The sequence below is a fragment of the Macadamia integrifolia genome, chromosome 5 (assembly GCF_013358625.1).
Source record: "Macadamia integrifolia cultivar HAES 741 chromosome 5, SCU_Mint_v3, whole genome shotgun sequence".
In the NCBI taxonomy this organism is placed as follows: Eukaryota; Viridiplantae; Streptophyta; class Magnoliopsida; order Proteales; family Proteaceae; genus Macadamia; species Macadamia integrifolia.
In genome coordinates this window covers 5,737,417-5,757,517 of record NC_056561.1, presented here as the reverse complement: position 1 = coordinate 5,757,517, position 20,101 = coordinate 5,737,417, and the positions used below count along the sequence as shown (strand labels likewise).

Here is a 20,101-nt window from a genome sequence, read left to right as displayed (position 1 = left end):
TAGGGGGAAAAAAAGGAGTGCAGATCAAGTCCTCATACGAGAATGATTCTCGTACGGTGTTTGATTTACACTTGGACTCTACTTAATCTCTCTTCTTTTAATTGGTTTTTATTCTAAGTTGAGTCCAAGTGTAAATCAAAGACCATAGAAGAATGATTTTGGTACGAAGACTTGATCCACACTCGAAAAAAAGGAGGGGGCGGGGAGGGGAGTTCTTGTGGGGGAGCGCATTTCTTGTGCATGTGTAAGGGCAATGGGAACGGACGAGGAAAAAGTGGGAAGATAAAGACAATTACTGATTTAGACCAGGAAGACTGTTTGCGGCGGGCCTAAAAGTTTTGAAGACCTTTCTGTTCCCAAAAGAACTGGCAAGATAAAAACAAAATAGAATTCCAACAATGCCCAGAGATACCGTAATGTGATCCCTTTCAATTAGAGTCCGGAGAGCTTTCAAAATGCGTGCCATAGCATCAAGGAGATGTTTTAAGAAGATGTGCTTGAGAGGAAAATAATACCAATTTAGAGCAAACCCTCCAGGAGATGTTTTAATACTTTTAAAATAGATGATAATTACAAAACTAACATCGGACATTTGGACCTTTATGCTGCATGGATCACATAAACAAACTTGGTTCCACTTTTCAGCATCTAGTGAACATAACAAAAACTATTTCTGATTTATTTTATTTTATTTTATTTTTTGCCAAAGAGGATAATATTATGTTAAAGTTACTAGGACTGGAACGTTATAATACAAGATTACAGAGGGGAACTTTCAATTTATTTAAAAAGAAAAGAAAAAGTAGAGGATGGTCTCCTCGTGGATTATACAATTTGCTTCATGTGAACACTTAAAATCATGTGATGGGATTCTTTAATCATTCAACCGTTTCAAAAAAAATCCAATTCACTTAAATGCTACCTCAACAGATTTTCTTTTCCTCGGATAAATTGATATTGAGAAATAATTACTATGACTGATAAATGACAACATATTAAGCTTACAACCTAAGTCTGCAAAGATCTCATAAAATGCCCTCTTCCATTCATCTCATCACATTTTCGTGAGTCATAGAAACTCAAGATCTTCCACTTCTTCTTTCTCTCTTGGCTTGAGGCTGGAGCAGGGATGAAATTAGTGTATCTTGATCGGCAGCATTGAGCATCCTCCAATTCAGCACACAGACAAATGTTTCACTGCATCAAAGCCTCTGATCTGCTGTCAGAAGAATGCAACTCACATTCAGAGTCGGAGTTCCCTCGGCCAATGTCAAAGTATTCACGATCACTAAGGAACTCCCCTGCTCCTGTTGGGCAATAGTTCTTCCCCCTCCACACAACAACCTGCTCCTTTTCAAATGTCACAAGGATACAAGGAACCAAATCCTGCATCATCAAACAATAGAAACTATGCTCAAGTTCCACAAATTGATCTCTCCAAGATGCATATTATGAATTGAAGAGTAGAGGTGAAGAGAGTACTGGAGAATTACAAATTCTTAACCCAGTTTCAGCTCAAATTCTCAAACATTTGATTCCTAGAAGCAAAAAAGGGTCATGAACTGATCCTGGAAGATAGGTGAAGGTTATGACAGTGCGACCCATCAAATAGGCGTCAGGACCAGTAAACCAGACAAGGGCATTTTCATAAGAAAAAGATTAAAAATTTGATAATTAATAGATGGATGCTTTATTCCATGTATTCACTAGAATGCACTGTGAGGTTCTTTCTTTTCTTAAGCCCAATCAAACTATTGCACAATGGTTAAGTTGTACTATTGCAACATTTTGGTCACTGGTTCAAAACTTAGAAACAGCTTCTTCTGCGAAGCAGGGGGTAAGGCTGCGTACACTTACCCCTCCTAGATCCTGCCAGTAGCGGAAGCCTTGTGCACTGGGTTGCTATTTTTTTAGTCAAACTATTGCAAACTCATCACAACCCAGCATCCATGGCTGAATTAACGGCGAATCATATATTTTCCTGAGCACAAACTCAAAGAAGCTTGGAAAGAGGAAAACACCTTTTGGCCTAGAATTTCTAGCCTTCTACCTCACTCAGATTTCTTCAATAATAACCAACTTGGATTCTCAAAAAGCAACTGATGTAGGGGATTTCCTAGAAAACTAGGGTCCCTACAAGAGTGACTCAATTAAGGTAAGACAAACTTAAGGGGGTCTTGGGATTAGGTTGGGATTTAGATATGCTCAACAAAACAAGATTCAACATGCAATAAATAAAGACAAATCAACATGTAGCCAGGAGCAATATCAATCTAAGCAGAAAAACACATAATAACTTACTAAAGCTTCAAGTGGGGACATGGGGAAGGGAACAAATATCATGCAAATGTTAGGTTCAGCACAAATCAATCTCGGCACCAAATAAAATATGCAAACAGTCAATGTCCTCTAGCAGCCAACTAAAATAGAAAATCAGCAAGGGTTTTGGAGATATAACAATGAAGAAACGTCTTAAAACAATAGCTAAAATAGGCATAAACGAAGGGGCCAGGGCTGGTTTCAATGATAATCGACTGCAAACATATAACAGGGGATTAATGGGGTGGGGAGTTTAGTTTAATTACCTACCTGTCCACTGTCCAAACAGAGAAGAGAAGAAGAAATCAAGGTCTACCGAGATTGAGGACTGCTGTCCAGATTGAGTGCTGTAGAAGAAAACCATCCGGAATTGTTGCATTTCTTGTTTGTTTGAAGGGAGGACAACAATTATTGACAATAGTACAGAAAATAAAGTGCAGCAGCCAGTCGTCGATTGCTTGAAGAATAGGCAACAATATCCCTAACAGTAGTGCAGGAAGACAATGGTACTTTGATTGATCCTTGGCTGCTTGAAGGAAGAGCACCTGTCTTCAACAATAATACCAGAAAAAAAAAAAAAAAAAAAAAAAAAAAAAAAATAGAGAGGCTGCAATATTAAGACAGCCAAGAGAAAGAGGGAGAGGGGAAGAAACTGAGAAAAAGAAAGGAGGCGAGAGAGAGGAACCGAGAGAGGGAAAAGAGAGGGATTAATGAGAGGGAGAGAATCGTGAGAGGGGGTGGGGACGTTTGCTCATAGGCTGCTTTCAATAATCTTTCATTGATTCCATCGTGGCTTAGACCATTACATAAATGATAAACTTAATTACTAAAAATATAAAATAAAACCAATTGGAAAGTAAATAAAGACTTCCTAAAAACTAACTAGTAAAGTAGTTTCCTAATTAATTAAAAGACTAACAAGGAAAAAAATATTCTAAAAATAAACTACTAAACTAACAACTAATGGGGCCCACAAGATTTCCTGAGGTCTGGAAAGAGAGAGAGATTCAATCCAGTGCTGGGAAGGCTGGATCGAGCCTCCTTTTCTTCCTCCTTTTCCTTTTTCTTCTTTCTTCCTCTTCTTTCTATTCTTCCAGCTACAAAGATGGTTGTTTCTTCTTCTTCCTGCGTCTGTACACCTTGATGTCTCCATCAGTAATCCAAAGCACCATTTGGATTACAAAAAAAGATTTTCCTGCCTCATCCTAATCTGAACCGAATAAAACTTATAATGGGCCCAGATCCTGATCTTGTGATTCTGAAGCTTGAAGAGAGACAGAAAGATTAAACCGTTCATTCCTTTCCCTTTCATTTTTTCTTTTTGGGTGGGTGGGTGGGTGGGTGGGGTGGGGGGAGGTTGTATATGATCTTCTCACAACATCAGATAGAAAATTAAAATTTATCAAAATTTATCAAACCACAGGCCTAAATTATTTTGAAGCATGGGATTCATAATACTCCAAAACATTTGATCCCAATTTCTTAGGTGGAGCAGCATCCTTATTTAATTGTTCTATAAATTTCTAATGTAAGAGATATAACAGACTTAACAGAAGACATAATGAATGAATTTTTTCTTTTTGGATGAATAATGAACGATTTTTTTATTCCAGGGGGGAAGAGGGAGATTTAAGATGATAATTTTCAATTGATCAATGACACAAAACTTTGCAGTAAAAGAGACGAATTGTCAGAAATGGACATGCAAACAGTCATTGCAGCTGTATGAATAGATTAACTAATAGAAAGAAAAGGAAAAGTTTACTTAAGGGTGCAAAGAGGAGGCCAAGAAATATCTATCTTTAATAAGCTCATGCAATTAGACTGAAGTAGAAAAACTAATTCTTATCAGCGGAGGCCAAAACAGAAATCAAACGACAACATCATTATAATATCAAATCCCCAACATTGCTCATGCATTTATCTGAATATTCAGCAACCCTCACAACCAAGAAATTAACAGTAGTCAGAACATAATGAGGAAATACAGATAAAGAAACCTTAAAAAATAAAAATAAAAACAAACAAATGAGGACCTAGGTGTTGAGATAAGAAGGTTATTAAGATTTATTGGAACTGTTTTCCGCATAAACATATATTCCTAATTTAGTTTTCGATCTACTGGACTTTGCCACAGTCAATATTGTTGATCAAAAGATGTATCCCAAGAGTGGTGAATTGAAAATGCTAAGCCTATACAATTTTATGGGCTCACCACCAAACCTAGTTGTTTCAAGGCTCACAACTAACCTTTAACTCACGTAGGAGTTCTTCTGAGTTTTTGTAAACTCATGCTCTTGAGTTTTGCAACTCAAGATTACAAGTCCCTTTTTAGGCAGATATACAAATCAAAGCACAACTGGCGGCCTTCTGTCAAGGGTGGATATTTTAGATAAATTCAACCTTCCTCAACCCACCAGTAGGGGCCAACTCTAACGATTTTGATAGTGATTACATGCCTGCTGATGTGGAGACAGAGGCAGAGAGACGACAAATACAGCAGGCTCAGGCAATGAGCTGCATAACACATCAAGTGGATTATGGCTATAGAGATGAGGAAAGGAGTTGGTTCCTTTGGCTCTAGAGCAGCTGCACCAGAGGCAGGGGAGAGGATGAAGAAGCAGGGGTGCAATGGGAGTTGCCTTTCAGGAGATCATAGTATGAGGGCAGCCCCACCACGAGGCCCAAAACCGAGACGTGCCAGATCTGATTTTGAGGTCAACCCTGGCCCTACCTGAAACAGGGAGGCAACTTAGTTTGCCCGAAACTGAGACAACTAGGAGAGTTTAGATATTCAAAACAACTAAATTAAAACATACAGACTGAAGGATTTTGGAATGCCACCAATGTTCAGATGCTTCGGGGTGTTCCTCTCCATTTCATAATGGGCTGCCTCCAAACTAGTTACTGTACCACCAAAAGCAGGAGAAGGAAAAGAAGAACAAATCTCCTTCCATAATCATGAGGAAGGAACAAAATGAAAACTGTCAGGTCATTCATAAGACAATGAAATTTCCATTCTCACTGGGTCAAAGAGTGGCACTTGCATATTTTACCCTTTAACAACAACTTCTGCTACTTTACATTATATTTGCAAATGCAAATGACAGGAGAATTGAAAAAACTAGCTTCCTCTGAGCCCATGGTTTACTCAATTTCCCTTCTTCTTCCCTTTTTCTCCCCCCTTCCTCTATTATACCCAATGGCCACCCCATGCAACTATGTAGGAGCTTTTAGATCAGCTAACCAGCTAAACACTCCTCTGCTGCACCTCACTTAGCATCTTCCATGGCAGTTGTCCGTTATCAACATTGCCAAAAGACTTCATATTTCCTTTTGAATTGGAAAAAAGAATAATACAGCAACTTGCTGCAACTAATTGCTTACACCATCCTAGTCATAGCATCCTCAGATTTCCAGCACACACACAGCAAATAGAAACTCCAGCACCAATCACTGTTTTATGTCAACTTGCATTCTGCCTAAACTATGACTCTTTTTATCTAATTAAAGCCCATGACCAAATGGGACACTATATGAAAATTCTCTTAGAAAAGGGACAAAAAGAAACACGATTTTTATTATTTAAAGAATCCTCTTGCAACTGTTAGGTGTTTGTCTATGCCCATGGCTCTGAAAGAGACTGCCCATACAATCTAAAAAGGGTGGATGATGTGCTGAAGTACTTCTAGAGTGTTGTTTGGTTGGCACACGTTGTTAAAATTTAGGAGGTTGTATTAGATGATGGAAGAAAGACCAGCCCCACTTTATAAAGCAAAATGTAGGATGACAAAGAACAACACATGCATAAATGAAGGTAGCGAAGATGGTGATGTTGAGATCAATGGAGACCGTAAAAAAGATAAGAATCAGAAATGAACGTGTCAGCAGGAGCTTCAGGTTAGCACCGACAGCCATCAGGATCATAGAAAGTCAGCAAAAGATGGTTCACCACGTGCAATGGAAGATCAATGGCTGCAGGAGCGATGCTTGCTTAAGGAGTTAAGAGTTAAACAGCAAGGCGGACATAAAAAATTTGGCATACAACATGTTAATCCGGTGCACAATGGGTATTTAGTGAATAATCTCTAGCGCCAATAATAGTGTTACATTTTTCATCACCAGTAGAATAAATATAAGGTCGAAATATTACAGCAGGGATGATCCCAACCTGCATATTATGGAAAATGATGCACAATGAGGTGAACACAACTCACCATTCGACAGCATATCCTCTTTTCAATTAAACATCACTGAAAACTTTAACCTTTCAATATTCTCCACCTCCTGAAATGGGTGAGAAAAACAGATCCAATTCTTTTGAAATGATCAAGGAGATCCTTTTTGCAGGAACAATGGGATGGCATTCCCTACTGCCTGTGCTATGAATGCTCATTACTATTCTCCTCAATGATCATTTCCAACTTATAATAGGAGATATATTTGATTGCTTCCACAACCACTACTTTCCTTCTCAATAAAAGCATTCCAAATTTCATAGTTTACACAAAAATAAAAGAAAGGAAGACAAAATTACCCACCTAAAAAAATAACAAAGGCAAAACCTACTGTACACGTGGACCATATAATTGGCACTGGCCACACATGGACCATACAATTTACCATGGCAGAAGTAAATTGTTGTTATGATTTTTTCTAATTTTTTTCTGATCTGTTTTCTCCATTTTCAGTTGGACTTGACTAAACCTTAGTTTGAAAAAGTTCCATGTAGAAGAAAATTAGCAAAACAACCAATATATACACATTAGCCAGCTGATGACATCATTTTACATACACCTGTTTCCAATCCCCATTGACAATTAGGTTAATTGAGCATATAAGAGGACGTTCTCCACAAAGTAATTCTTTCATTACCACAGACAAAACAGAAGCTAAAAGATAATGTTCATATCAGAAAACATTCAAGGATCCTGAGCAAGGAAAACCTTCCCAATGTAAAGCCTTACCCTTAGTTTGCAGCCTATTTTCTTGTAGTCACTCCTCTCAAGGCCTTTGCAATCTATACGAACCAGCTCATCTACGAGGAAAGCATCTCGGACCATCGGAACAAGACTACCATAAAAACCATTCTTCGCTGCAGTTTTCTTATTGAGTCAGAAGACACAAAATAGATTTCCACAAAAAACAGAAGATGTAAAATAGATGAAATAGAAATTAATGGTTTCTCATAACTTACCAAGCTTTGTTAAAGGTGAAACTGCCAAGCCTCTCTTCCTCATTTCCTTTGTTTCTTCCACTGTCAAACCATCAATCACAGTTTTGACCAACTTTGGATAAACAGGTTCATGGGGCTTCCACAGCATCAATGGAATAATAGGCCTTTTCTTGGGATTATAATTCCTCCCTCTGTACAAGACAACAAGACCACCCTGTCTATGTATGATCTTCCCACCAGTTTTATCCTGGAACATATATATAAAATTTTATCAGGCAGTTCTAGGAAAGACGAGAGAGTATTGCATCTACTCACAATAAAATAAAATATAGTTCACACCATAAAGAGGAATCTCCACTATTTCTATCAGGTGAAGGACTGTGTTAGTGCATCCATCCATTAGATAGTTGGGGCACTGCTCAGGTTACCCACAAGTTGAATTTCACAGGTGATCTCAAATATATGACCTAGTATGTGTTTAACTTTTTCATCTTGCATTTTTAGCTGTTGAAATGTGGAAGGCTGACCTAGCCATTTCAACCATCACTGAAGGCCATCACTCAAATCTCAAATCTAAAGTCAAGCATATGGCCTACCATGTACTGGATCTTTTTGCAGTCTTCCGACAACAACAACATCCAAAACCTTATCCCAACTTAATGGGGTTGGCAATTGGATCTTTTTTCAGCCCTCCAAATATTGACAAATTCACTTGTAGATTGTGCAGTGTGCCATAATGTTTTTCAGCTGAAATATACCACATTAACAGAGGTTATGGCAGCAAGTGCCCAAAAGGTTTGGGTGCCAGCCAGTTGATATGCAGCATGGCAGATAAAAGATGTCCAGGATGCCCATGTAGAGATACCGTTCCATAGTGCTTGTGTTGAGAAGTTTATACCGCAAGAAAAGGCTCATAATGGAAGAAGAGTCTTAATAAGAAGAGTCTTAATGTCTATGATGGTTTAGTTTTAAGTTTTAATGTCGTGCAACCACTGAAGGGAGGGGAAGTTCATTAAAGCATCAAATGTATTGAAAGTAGTTTACTACACAGATTTGGTAACACCGATAGCATTGATAGAGTGTAGATTGTAAGCAAGGTTTAAGATCTCGCTCTCGCCCCCCATCTCACTAATCCAAAAAAGAGAGATCTCCCCAGATCTCGCCGAGATCATGTATTTTTCCTAGTTGACTTGATGGTTAGTTTCGGTGGCTATATGGTCTTTTGTAGCCCTTGAAAGTTGATATTTACCCTATTTTAGGCCTTTGAAACACAATGGAAACATCAGTTTTTTCAAAATTAAACCTAAAATTATACATGGACTTCATACCCTATGAAAGTAGTCTCCGACTCTTCAGACCTTAAGCTAGTATGCTCTATTCCACAATCAACACATGACACAACATAATTATAAGAATTTAAAAGACATCATATATAAGAAAAGTAACTCCAAATGTAGATGAGGAGGTAATATTCTCTACTCTTTAAGCTTCAATGAGTGTAAGAATGGAGATCCTCAAGCAAAAGCACCAATATCCTTGCTCCTTAGTGTTTTTTCTTCAAAAAAGTAGAGAGGCGAGAGCTGGCAAGATCTCGGTCAAGTTTTTGTATAATTTATATCTCGCCATACATCTTGTCTCACCTTTTGAAAAAACGAAATATTAGCAACCATGATTGTAAGAAGAATTTTCTGATCATACGGTCTTTGGAGTCAACGGCGTTTGGTTCATTTCAGAACATTGTCAATCACAAGTCGACAGACAAATAGCTAATCATATTTAGCTTCTTAGTTACATAATAAATGTTAATAGTTGATTAACGATATTTCATTAGCTCGTGCTTGGTATTTAGAACACTAATGAAAAAAAAAAAAAAATGGTGTCACATTGGCAAGCACGTGAAATGTCACTCGCAGAATGCAGATAATACTTTAATAAAACAACATTTACCAGGAAGTGGCTTATAGAAAATAAAAGAAGCATTCCATATTTGGACAGAGAAGTACCTCAAGTTGAATGCAGACATTTTTCATGTCAACAGTGGGCACACCAAGACACTTTATCCGAACAGCCTCTGTATGCTTCCAGTGATTATGAATGTCGTTCAGCATGTTGTGAGTCAGACCATCCCTACCTATAATAGAGATCATATATACGACACATAATTAAAAGCAGAAATTGAAAAAGAAAGACATTTCTCTTTGTTTTATTACTTCTGTAAAACAGGCAGTGGTGAGAGTCCCAGCATTGCAATTTTCTATGGAGTTTTGACACAGTTCTTCCCAGGGATACAAATGGGAAAAGCTGGCCAGTTCTTTGTGGATCCAGTACGTAGTTTCTTTTCCCAGAGAAAGTAACAAGCCAATGAGTCCATAGCAGATGCCATCATACCGTTTTTAACACTAGATAAAACATGGTGCATAGACTGAAACAAAGAGAAGATTGAATTGATAATTGAATAAATTCAGGGACCTATCTTCAATTAAAATTATGGAAAACAAAAGAGAGAAGGGAGAATACTGGTTTACACCAATTATCCCAGGAATCGAATACCAAATCAACAAACATGTCTCTGATGGCTTCCATGGCTCCTTTAAGATTTCAACATACGGTTTTAAGTTGAGAGCACATCATATAGGACCAGGAAAAAATAATTTTTATTGGTTCACTACTTTGGCTCAAGAATCATAATTTAGAACCTAAGTACCCAGTAGAAGATGAGGGAAGGTGGGAAGAACAAATTACCCAGATTAATTTGCCGTTTGGTTCTATTCCTCTGGCATCTCTCCACAAGAATTTTCCTCTCAGCAGCAGTGAGAGGCTCCCCTTGAATCGTCTCTCTCCATTTCCGCCTCTTCTCCTCCAACTCCAACTCGGCATTCTCGTCCACAGACTTCACAGTCGGATCAATAGCAGGAGCACAGACCCCAGTCCAGGGACGGTCAAGCCGACCAGGCCCGAAAGGGGAATACTTGGGCTCACGCAATCCAATCGGTCTTACTATAGGACTACTCTCCGTGTAGCTGAACCTGAAATCGAAGGGTATATCAGAATGCAGCGGCTTTAAACCAGTGCGATCCAGCGAAGATGGTGGGCGATACAAGGGTTTCTGCTTCTTCTTATTGTTCTGCTTGAATTCGTTTCCGGCATCAAGGTTACCGTTGGGGTTAGGGTTTTGATAAGGTTGTCCTCCCCCTCCCCCACCAAGAGAGACTGGGGGTTTGAATGAGTACTCTTTGAGCTTTGAAGAAGAAGGGATTGAGGATGAGAAAAGACGGGGTGAGATGAGAGTGATGGAGAGCTTCAATTTCTGGCGGGAAATTCGACTGAAAAACATTAGACCATGCAGCTTTCCCTGTTCAGTTTCGCACCTCTCTGGTCTAATGGGGTTTAAGGAACAGCGGGAGGTGACAGGAGAGACCAAGTGGAGGACAGACAGGCTATAAGTCCTTAAGCCTTTAGGTTGTGTTGGTTCGCAAGAAAAGGACGAGAAAACGGCTGGAAGGCAGAAAATAGATTTGAAAGGAGAGAGAGAATATTGGCGAAAGACGAGTTTTGACTGTTTAAATGGTGTGCCCCGATTAATAAACATGTTGGGGTACAGTCCTACTGCCCGACCAACTGATTAATAATCCAAATTCAACCCCACATGTTTGAGGCTATTAATAAATACAAATAGAAATCATATCAAAGAGCCTAAAGTAAACAAAGTCTAAATAAGCTTTAAGAAGGTTTTAGTTTTCACCTTCAACTTTGAGTTTTGAGTAAGAGAGATGATAAGATTTGGGGTTTTTTATTGGAAAAGTATAAAATATGCTGAAATTACATATTTATCATTGATTTTGAATAGTTTAACACATGTGCTCATTTAAGGTAATAAAAATCAATATAAATGATTTGTTATCACAAATGACAAATAGCTTGAGAGTAATTTGTGATTTATTCTAATTTATTATAAATAGAAATAAATGCTATAAATTATACCAAACACTTGTAAAAATAGAAAATAAGTCAAACAAATACAAATAGATATCAAACCAAAGAGAGCCTAAGGCACCATTTGATAATGTCTCTGTTGTTTCTATGTCTAGAAATAACAGGAACGGCTTTTCAGGTTTTCGAAAATAAAATGTATATTTTGGTGTTTTATAAACTTGTTTCTTGAAAAGTTTTTTTCAGACATAATGCCACTAAAAAACCCAATAGTATCTCATCGGTTGCCCAAAAGGGAGAGAGGGTTCGGTTGCTTCTTTTTAGGTTTAAATAGTTTAGAGATTTATCTGTCACAATAGCTTTTTTTTCCTCTCAAGTTCGGATTTGTTTCATTAAAATCGTTTTTAGAATTGTAAATAGGCATAAAGTTTGATTTATGTTTCTAGAATGGGTGAAAACGGAACAACTTCATCTAATGCATTTTAGGCTGTTTCTCCATTTCTGGGAACAAAAAAACACAGAAACGGTAGAAATGGAACGTTGTCAAATGGTGCATAAGTCTGATTCGTTTAAAAGCATCTTAAAACCTGATTATAGCATGTTCAAAGCTTGATCACAATCCGTTTAGAGATAAATGTGTCATTAGCCCATTTAAAGGCCAACTAAGGTCTGTTTAACCCGATTGATAACCCAATTAAAGACTAATGCCCCACGAACATTAGGATAACCTAGTGGTGGTAGCTTCGGCTTGTGGAGTCAGCACCCAGGGGAGGAGGTTGTGGGATCAAACCCTGTCGTATGCATTGTGTGAGTGTGTGTGTGTGTTTTCTCATTTATTCTATACTCACCCGTGGGTTGCCCAGATGGTTAGGGCGAACTGGGGATTGTGTGGATTAGGCGCACGGTCTTAGGTTCGATTCTCCATCTGTGCATTTACAATTTAAGTGGAGATCATGGCGGTGCGTTACTGTGCTAGTCTCCCCGAGGTGCGCGTAAGCTGGCCCGGACACCTTGGTTAAAAAAAAAAAAAAAAAAAAAAAAAAAAGAGAGATTAATACCCGAACGGATATTTAAGAATTGAACCTTGTTTAGCATATAAAATCTAATTACTTAAACTAGGGGTGTCAATTCCTAAAACAAACCGGTAAAACCATCCGGACCAAACCGATAACAATACGGATCGAACCGAAGCCTTATTGGTTCAGTTTGGTTTGGAGTATTGCAACCCCAAAACCAAACCGAATCGCACCGGAAACCGGATGAACCCGAAACCAAACCGAAACTGCTCAAAACCCGGACCGAAACTGAAACCAAACCGGTAAGAAACCGAAACACTAAAAAATTCATTAAAAAAATCAAAATTTGCATAGTTTTGTATACATTTGTATGGAAAGTCGAATCCAAACTGGACCAAAAACCAAAACCAACCCGGTTACAAATCGATTTAAGAAACCGACGAAAAACCGAAACCAAACCAAACCGAAACCGAAATTTCCTTATTGGTTCGGTTTCGGTTTCAACTTTCCCACATCGAAACCGACTCAGCCCGGACCGAAATCGAGCTGGACCGACCGATTGACACCCCTAACTTAAACGGACCAATCATGATGCAAAATTTTAATTTAAGGAAGCCAGATTAAGCCCAACCCAAGGGATTAAACCCCTAGACGAAACCCTCTACTTCTACTGCTTTGTATTTCCTCGGCTAGACGCATGGCAATTATTTTCTATCCATTTCTATCCAACCTCGGAACAGCATGTTAAGGGTATTTTTGTCACGTGGTAGATCGACAAAATGAATAACCCGATGGGCTTGGAAGGCATGGGCCTAAAAGTCCCAGATCCATACAAGAACGACGGGCCTCCATTGGCAACATTTCCTAAAAATGTTTTCTGATAAGAGGCAACATTTCCGCATAAAAGATAAAAAGGTCTAGAACCCACAAACAGAAACAGAATTTAAGAAAGAGTTTTCCTTCACCCATGATGGTTAGGGGAGTTGAGGGTAGAGGGTTATCGGAATAGTGGGGTGTTATCGACTTCATACTGTAGGAGGTGGGTCATTTATGACCTTCAAATGAGTGTACTTTTCCTTAACTGTGTAGGAAAACTTTCTCCTTGATTTTATACATTTATTCAGATAGATTAATGAACCAGAAGAGATTAGTAAAATGGTTTTTTATTTTTTATTGACATCTTTTAAAGTAACAAATATTTCTTAAAACCATTAATTTATCATAAAATGAGAATAATATGGAAAAAACTTATTAAGAAGAGATAACTAAATAAAAGAAACCTAATCTTAATAATAAAAAAAAAAAAAAAGGTGAAAATCTCATCATGATCTTACGTCATTGTAACATTTCAGTAAACATAAATCAAGAAGATTATACAATAAACTTATGCTTGAATCAATTTAAAATAACGAAAGTACTCTCATAATGGAAAAAAGAAAAGAAAACATGCTTCTTAATTTACGATGGTGCTATACATTAAAATATGAGTTAGAGTAAAGCAATCATAATCTATCATTATCCTAATGCATCTAAATCTTTGAAAAATAGAAGATTCAAAATCCTGAAAATTTTGTAGAAAATTATGATAATACCATTGTTTACATGAAACATGTAAGTGAATTAAATTAATAATAAAATACTTCCAAACAGGTCCTAATATGTGAACTAATCATGTGAAAAAAAATTTTCATTTGAAAGGATGGAGAATTGCAGTAGTGGCTCAACCAATGGGAGGGCATTCGAAACTTTTCCAATGGTAGGAGGAGAGAGATAGATACAGATTTGGGTATACCACTAGTATACACCCAACTTTTGCCCCCTAATAATTACCCTTTATATATTTTGATCGTAAATATATATATATATATATTTTTTTTTTTTGTGGGAACATTTACTATAAGCTTATTTTAAAATCAATAGCATTAAAATTAACACAAGCATGATTAGATGGGGATGTTAAAAACACAAACCCATATCATTTTACCAGTTAAATGGTGGTGATGATGATGATGATGATGATGATAATTACTAGTATGCTACTGTTGATAGGTTGTTATTTTTCTTATCTTAATGAACTCAATTTAGTTTGACTTAGTTTGTACTAAACCTAACAATTGTTGACTTGCATTTTGTTCACAACATTTGCGGCAAAAGAGATGAGTTGGAATGGCCCAAGGAGGAAACCAAATGCTCAATGTCTAAGCCCATGGGCCCCCGTAGTCCATTCACAGGGAAATGCCATCAAACTATTAATTTGTTATGGATCATCAGCATGATGAACGTATAAGTTTTTTTTTTTTTTTTTGAACGAGAACAAGGAAACTATTTATTAGAGAAAATCAAGGGAAGACAAAGTCCTTCCCGGAGTACAGTTATTTACAAGACACAACAAAAATAAAAATCAAGCTGGAAAGAGCAATCAAACAGACACAACACAAGGACATATGTAATTCAAAGACACTTTGTGTCCACCAAGAGATGATAGCAGTTTCACTAAAAATGAAAAAAAGGGTTGCGGGCTCTCTCTCTCTCTCTCTCTCACCTCTCTGCGTTTACAAAGAATTTCCCATAACCTTAATTACCTCATCATAACAATTTAAAGGGAAATAAAGTGATAAGTTTTCCATAATTTCTTTCTTTTTTTTTTCTTTTTTTTTTTTTGTAGAAAGTTTTCCAAAATTATCCCTTGAAAGCAACCCGCAACCCAAACTATAAAATTCAAGACATCAATAGATATAACAAGGGCATATATATATATATATATATATACTCCATTTGTTTCCAAGGGAAATTGAAGGGAAGGAAAATAAAAATTTCCAAACCTAAAAAGTAAACTTTTTGTAAACATTATCTTACATGATTGTATAAATTACTGACCATATTTAGTAATGATATTTTTATATATAATTTTTATTATTCTTTCCGAATCAAAAGAATTTAGATACAGTAAAGTGAAATTTAATAACCAAATATGGAATAAATTATAATTAGTAAAATTTAACAGTGCCAAACACAAGGAGGAATGATTTACTGCCTAGTCGTGTGATTCCTATGCCCAAACACAAAGGTATATAAAATTATCATCTCACCCCTCTGAAATAAAAAATTTCATTCATGTTGATACGTTTGCGCATGCTCTCGTAAATCCCCGAGGTTCTGTGAGAACAAATCAAATTCCAACGCAACAAAGCAATAATGGCCATATGGATTATGGGGTGCCATATGGTTCCTAGCTAACCTGGAACACAAAGACCCCCACTCCCCTAGGTGTGCCATTGGGGAGGGGTGGGGTCCTAAAGCGTTCCTTTATATTATTTTCTTAAAATTGTTTCAGTTTCCACGAGCTCACGTTCCCCGCACTAAAGCTCTCAGACTTTTCTAAAAGGATATTCACTAGTGCTTAGAATTTCCAATTCTTTAAAAGGCTCACATGGGTATCTCATCTCATGATACAAATTCCTTCCACCAACCGTCTCTCCAACATCCAAATTTTGTTTCTTAGTGAAAGATGATTAAGTCATTCAAAGCATCCACGTGAACCACTTGGCAGGGCTTCTCATACTTTTACTTTAAAATATAATTAGAAAGGGATAATGAACAAACTCATCAAACCACGTGGGGTGTCATCAGGCACTAACTATAAATTAAGTGCATGCTTAGGGTAGTAAGCTGTCATCCTTTGAGTATTGAACAAAACAAAGAACCTTATAACCTAATTTTTATGGGTATATCTGTGTTAATAGTGCATTATTGTCTTGAGCAAATTAATTAATTAAACTATTTGCATGCACCAATGAGGAGTGAGAATCAAGCTTGTGATTTGGGGGTTGTAGAAAATCACTCAGAAAGCAATATATTATTTTAATGGTAATTAATTACAAGTGAACTTAGGTCTCATTTAGAGATTATTATATATAACGAGGAAGAGTGTTCCTTGAAAGGCGTTGTGACCCCTACTCTAGCTTAGGAACCAATGGGAATGCACATAAATGTATCAACTGGGGTGGGATTTCTTTCTTTCATGAGAAGTGGGCAATCATTTTGCCCTCTCCCCAACTGCGTCTGGGATTAAGATATTGATTTCAGTACTTTTATTTCATTTTTTGTTAATCAAGGTGTTCGGAATAGTTTACACACCTCGACTAATCCTTAGAGAAACTAGCACAGTAACCCACCGCCATGTTGTCCACTTAAATCGTAGATGCAGTACTTAGGTTTTTACATTTAAACAATTCAAGTTTCAATTATATTGTTTTATATATGGTTGGTAGGGATGTGGTCCCTTTGCTCTTTCCACTATCAGCTAGGTCTCTTGTGTTGGCCCAAGTGTTTGGCTGTTTTGTCACCATCCCCCCCTCCCCCCCCCCTTCCCTTTTTTTTCTGCCTTAGTGACTATTTTACTTCGCCTTTTTTTTGGTAATTAATGATTTTTCTTAATATAATTTTTTTTTTTTAAGACATTTGTCTTTCACTTTGCATTTTATAAATTGAGATTAGAGCTATAAAAGACGCAGGCGGAGATAATCTTAAACATCGAAGCTCAGTGAAATGAAGAAATCATTTATAACATGGTTTTCTACAAAAAAATAAAAAAAGTAAATAAAAAAATAAAAAAAATTTAACATGATTTTACTGATCTCATACGGCGCTGAAAGAAAACTGCTAACACAATTGGTTGATATCTTGTTAGTTGAGTGCAAACTCCTAAGAGTTCACAAGTTTGATTCTACTGTCTTCACCTTGTCCCTTAAGCCACTCTCTCCCCCATCCCTCTAATCACTCTCTAGTGGATTGATGAGCACATTTATGTGTGAAATCTAGGGTAGTAAAGCATGCATTTTACATATTTAGAATGGAGCTACATTGGGTTTTACTCTCTTTTTGCAGGTTTTATATTTTCAAGGCCTTAAGGACTATCGGGAGCTATATCTTCAATTTTACACGTAAAGAGGTCCTATTTCTTTCCATGGTTGCGAAGATGACGAAATTCTGAGCAAGATGGACGTGTTCAATTAAAAGTACACATTCGTTTGGTCACCCGTACAAATGATTATTCTTTTTCGGGTCAGAAAAAGAATAATGGATCAGAACTGAACCGAGATGCAGAACCAGCCCGTTTGCAATTGTCCCAGAGGTACAAGGAATATTCCAAATGCCAACAAGGATCGATGGACCACATCTTTAAGTGATTAAAGATTTGTTTTTGGTAACAACAACTACCTAGCTTAGTTGGTGAGCTATGGTGTACAAAATTCTCTTGCTCACCAAGAGGTCTCAAGTTCGAATCTTATGGTTGTTTTTTTTAGAAGATTTTGTTGAAGATTTTCTGCTTTAGAAGCAAGCAAAATCGTGGAAGGGTTCTTGCACAAGAAAAAAGAAAAAAAAAGGAAAGGAAAATCGTGGAAGCAAGAAGAGAAGAGAAAAAAAAGGAAAGAGACAAAAAAGGGGAGAACCAAAGATTGTCCAAATCTTCTCTCTCCTCCACATCATCACCAAATATTGCTCAAATCACACAAAGAAGAAGAAAATCGTCCCTAGGAGAGAGAAAAAGAAGAAAAAAAATTAGGAAAAAAAAAAGGAAAGAAGAAATTTATTTCTCTCTTCTCTCTCCTCCACCTTAGCACTTTTGGACTCAAAAGATCTCACAATCAATTGTGGGTTTCTCTCTTTTAGGAAATAAAAAATTGTTACCCTACCTCTCCATTCCATATAAATACAACTCATGTAAGAGGAGGGGAGATACAATTCATTCTTCTTCTAGTTTTCTTTAGTTGCTCTCTCTCTTCCTCTCTCTCTCTTTAGTTCTAGTTCTTCTCTATTTTTGCTTTAATCACTTTTGTAATAGTTTTTTTTTATGTCAATTAATGCAAGCACTCTTTTATTCTTATTCAGCCTTTTTATGTTTATGATTTATGCAATTGAGTTGTAATTTTTTAAGTTATAGTTCTAGGCTTAGATCTAGGTGACAAGATCACGAGCCGTGGAGCAATTTTTTTTCAAGTTCAAGCATTGATTCAAGTAAGTAGGCTCCTTCAGTAGTCTTCTCTCCCCCCTCTCATTCCCTCTTCTGACTACCCTTTCTTTCTTAATTTAGGATTTTTATTTTCAGTCGTTACATTATTGCTATTCCTTTCCCCCAAGGTTCATGGCTAGTGTATGTGTTGGCTTTGCCCCTCCTAGTCATAGAACCATCAATTTATTGTTTTTATTTTAATTGTCTCCCTTTCCCTAAAGCCAAGTAGAGTAACCCTTGTAAGAGTGACTCTCTGGTCAAGTAGGGAAGCTCATATTATGATGCATCCCTCGGGCTAAGTAGAGAAACCTACTTGTGAGTCTCTCTCTAGCTTTTTCCCCTTTCTTTTACTTTATTTTTATTTCAGCATTTTTTTCCTTTATTTATTTATTTTTAATTGCGTGGGTTGTTTATTTTCAGTTATTTAATTATTTAATTTTAATTGCGTGGCTTGCGTCTTTAATTTCTTAGATGACGAATGGTTAGGACGTTATTTTAGATACATATGTTTAGGACGGTAATTAGAATTAGATCACAACCATTAATCGGTTCACTTTCGCATTATTAAAAGAAATAAAAAAAATAAAGTGGCTGCTCTCTCTGTGTTCGACCCGTAGCTACACTGATCCGTACGCTTGCGGTTACATTTTAAATCTCAAACAAGTTTTTGGCGCCGTTGCCGGGGAGACAGTTCCATGTTATTTTTCACTTTCTTTTGGTAAATCGGAGTGCTTTGTTTTATTTTATTTTATTTTATTTTTTTATTGAATTCCTGAGAAGAACAACTTGCAATAATAGTTGTATCAGTGGAGGTCGCCATACCTCACAGTATGATAAAGACAGGTTTCGCCCTGTAGCAGTACCTCAGGAATTGACCTAAGCAACCCTGGATCCCTGCCGGTAAGCTCCCAAAAAGCAAAAATAAATAAATAAATAAAAATAAAAAATAAAAAATAAAAAATATCAAAAAAAAAATCAAAAAAATCATCAAAAAAAAAAGTTTTGCTATCCATTCTTTTGTGCTTGTCTTACTTTAGTTGTGGGTAGTTTTCTGTTGCATGAGTGTTAAGTGGGTACGTAATACTAAGAATCGGTTAGAAAGAAGAGATCCAACAAGTAGTGACCCTATACGGTTGCTCTCTTTAAAACCCTTCAATATGGGAGACCAACAGCAAAACCCTTCACCTAAATCTCTGAAAGATAGGTTCTACCCTGCTAGAACAGCCCAACCTTCCTGCATAGTTCTACCACAAGCCCAGGGCAATAATTTTGAACTCAAATCTCAATACATCACTATGTTGCCCCACTTCCATGGGTTGACTTCTGAGGATGCATACCTATTTCTAAGGGAATTTGAAGAGGTATGTGTTCTAATTAAGATCCAACAACTTTCTGATGATGCTGTTAAGCTTAGGTTTATCACTTTTGCATTGAAAGACCAAGCTAAGAAGTGGTTGTATGGATTACCCACAAATTCCATAACCTCATGGGAACAGTTCACAGTTGTCTTCCTTAAGAAGTTTTTTCCAACTCACAAGACCAATAAGCTTACAAGTGATATCCTTCAGTTTAGGCAAAAGCCTAGTGAGTCATTTTCCAAACTTATGGAGAGATTCAAGGATCTACTCCAAGAATGCCCTCACCATG

General features: G+C 37.0%; 1 protein-coding gene across 2 annotated transcripts; it reads right to left on the bottom strand.

Moving 5' to 3' along the window:
* Window positions 1-821: 821 nt before the first annotated feature.
* LOC122080016 (CRS2-associated factor 1, mitochondrial) lies at window positions 822-11,033 on the bottom strand. 2 transcript variants are annotated; one of them, XM_042646866.1, is made up of 5 exons: window positions 10,238-11,029; window positions 9,499-9,626; window positions 7,517-7,742; window positions 7,287-7,414; window positions 822-1,386 (listed from the first exon to the last, which is right to left on the bottom strand). In XM_042646866.1, the coding sequence occupies exons 1-5, from the start codon at window positions 10,827-10,829 to the stop codon at window positions 1,195-1,197; spliced, it is 1,266 nt and encodes a 421-aa protein (XP_042502800.1). In that variant the 5' UTR covers window positions 10,830-11,029; the 3' UTR covers window positions 822-1,194. The 2 variants fall into 2 exon arrangements, with proteins under 2 accessions (XP_042502800.1, XP_042502801.1); XM_042646867.1 differs by lacking the exon at window positions 822-1,386 and adding an exon at window positions 3,369-3,529 and having other exon boundaries at window positions 10,238-11,033.
* Between the last annotated feature and the right edge of the window lie 9,068 nt (window positions 11,034-20,101).

Coding starts and splice junctions, on each gene's coding strand:
- LOC122080016 (XM_042646866.1), bottom strand. CDS start 10,829: ATGTTTTTCAGTCGAATTTCCCGCCAGAAATTGAAGCTCTCCATCACT. Junction 9,627..10,237: donor CAAACGGCAAATTAATCTGG/GTAATTTGTTCT, acceptor TCTCTATTATAG/GTAGGGATGGTCTGACTCAC. Junction 7,415..7,516: donor TTCACCTTTAACAAAGCTTG/GTAAGTTATGAG, acceptor AGAAAACTGCAG/CGAAGAATGGTTTTTATGGT.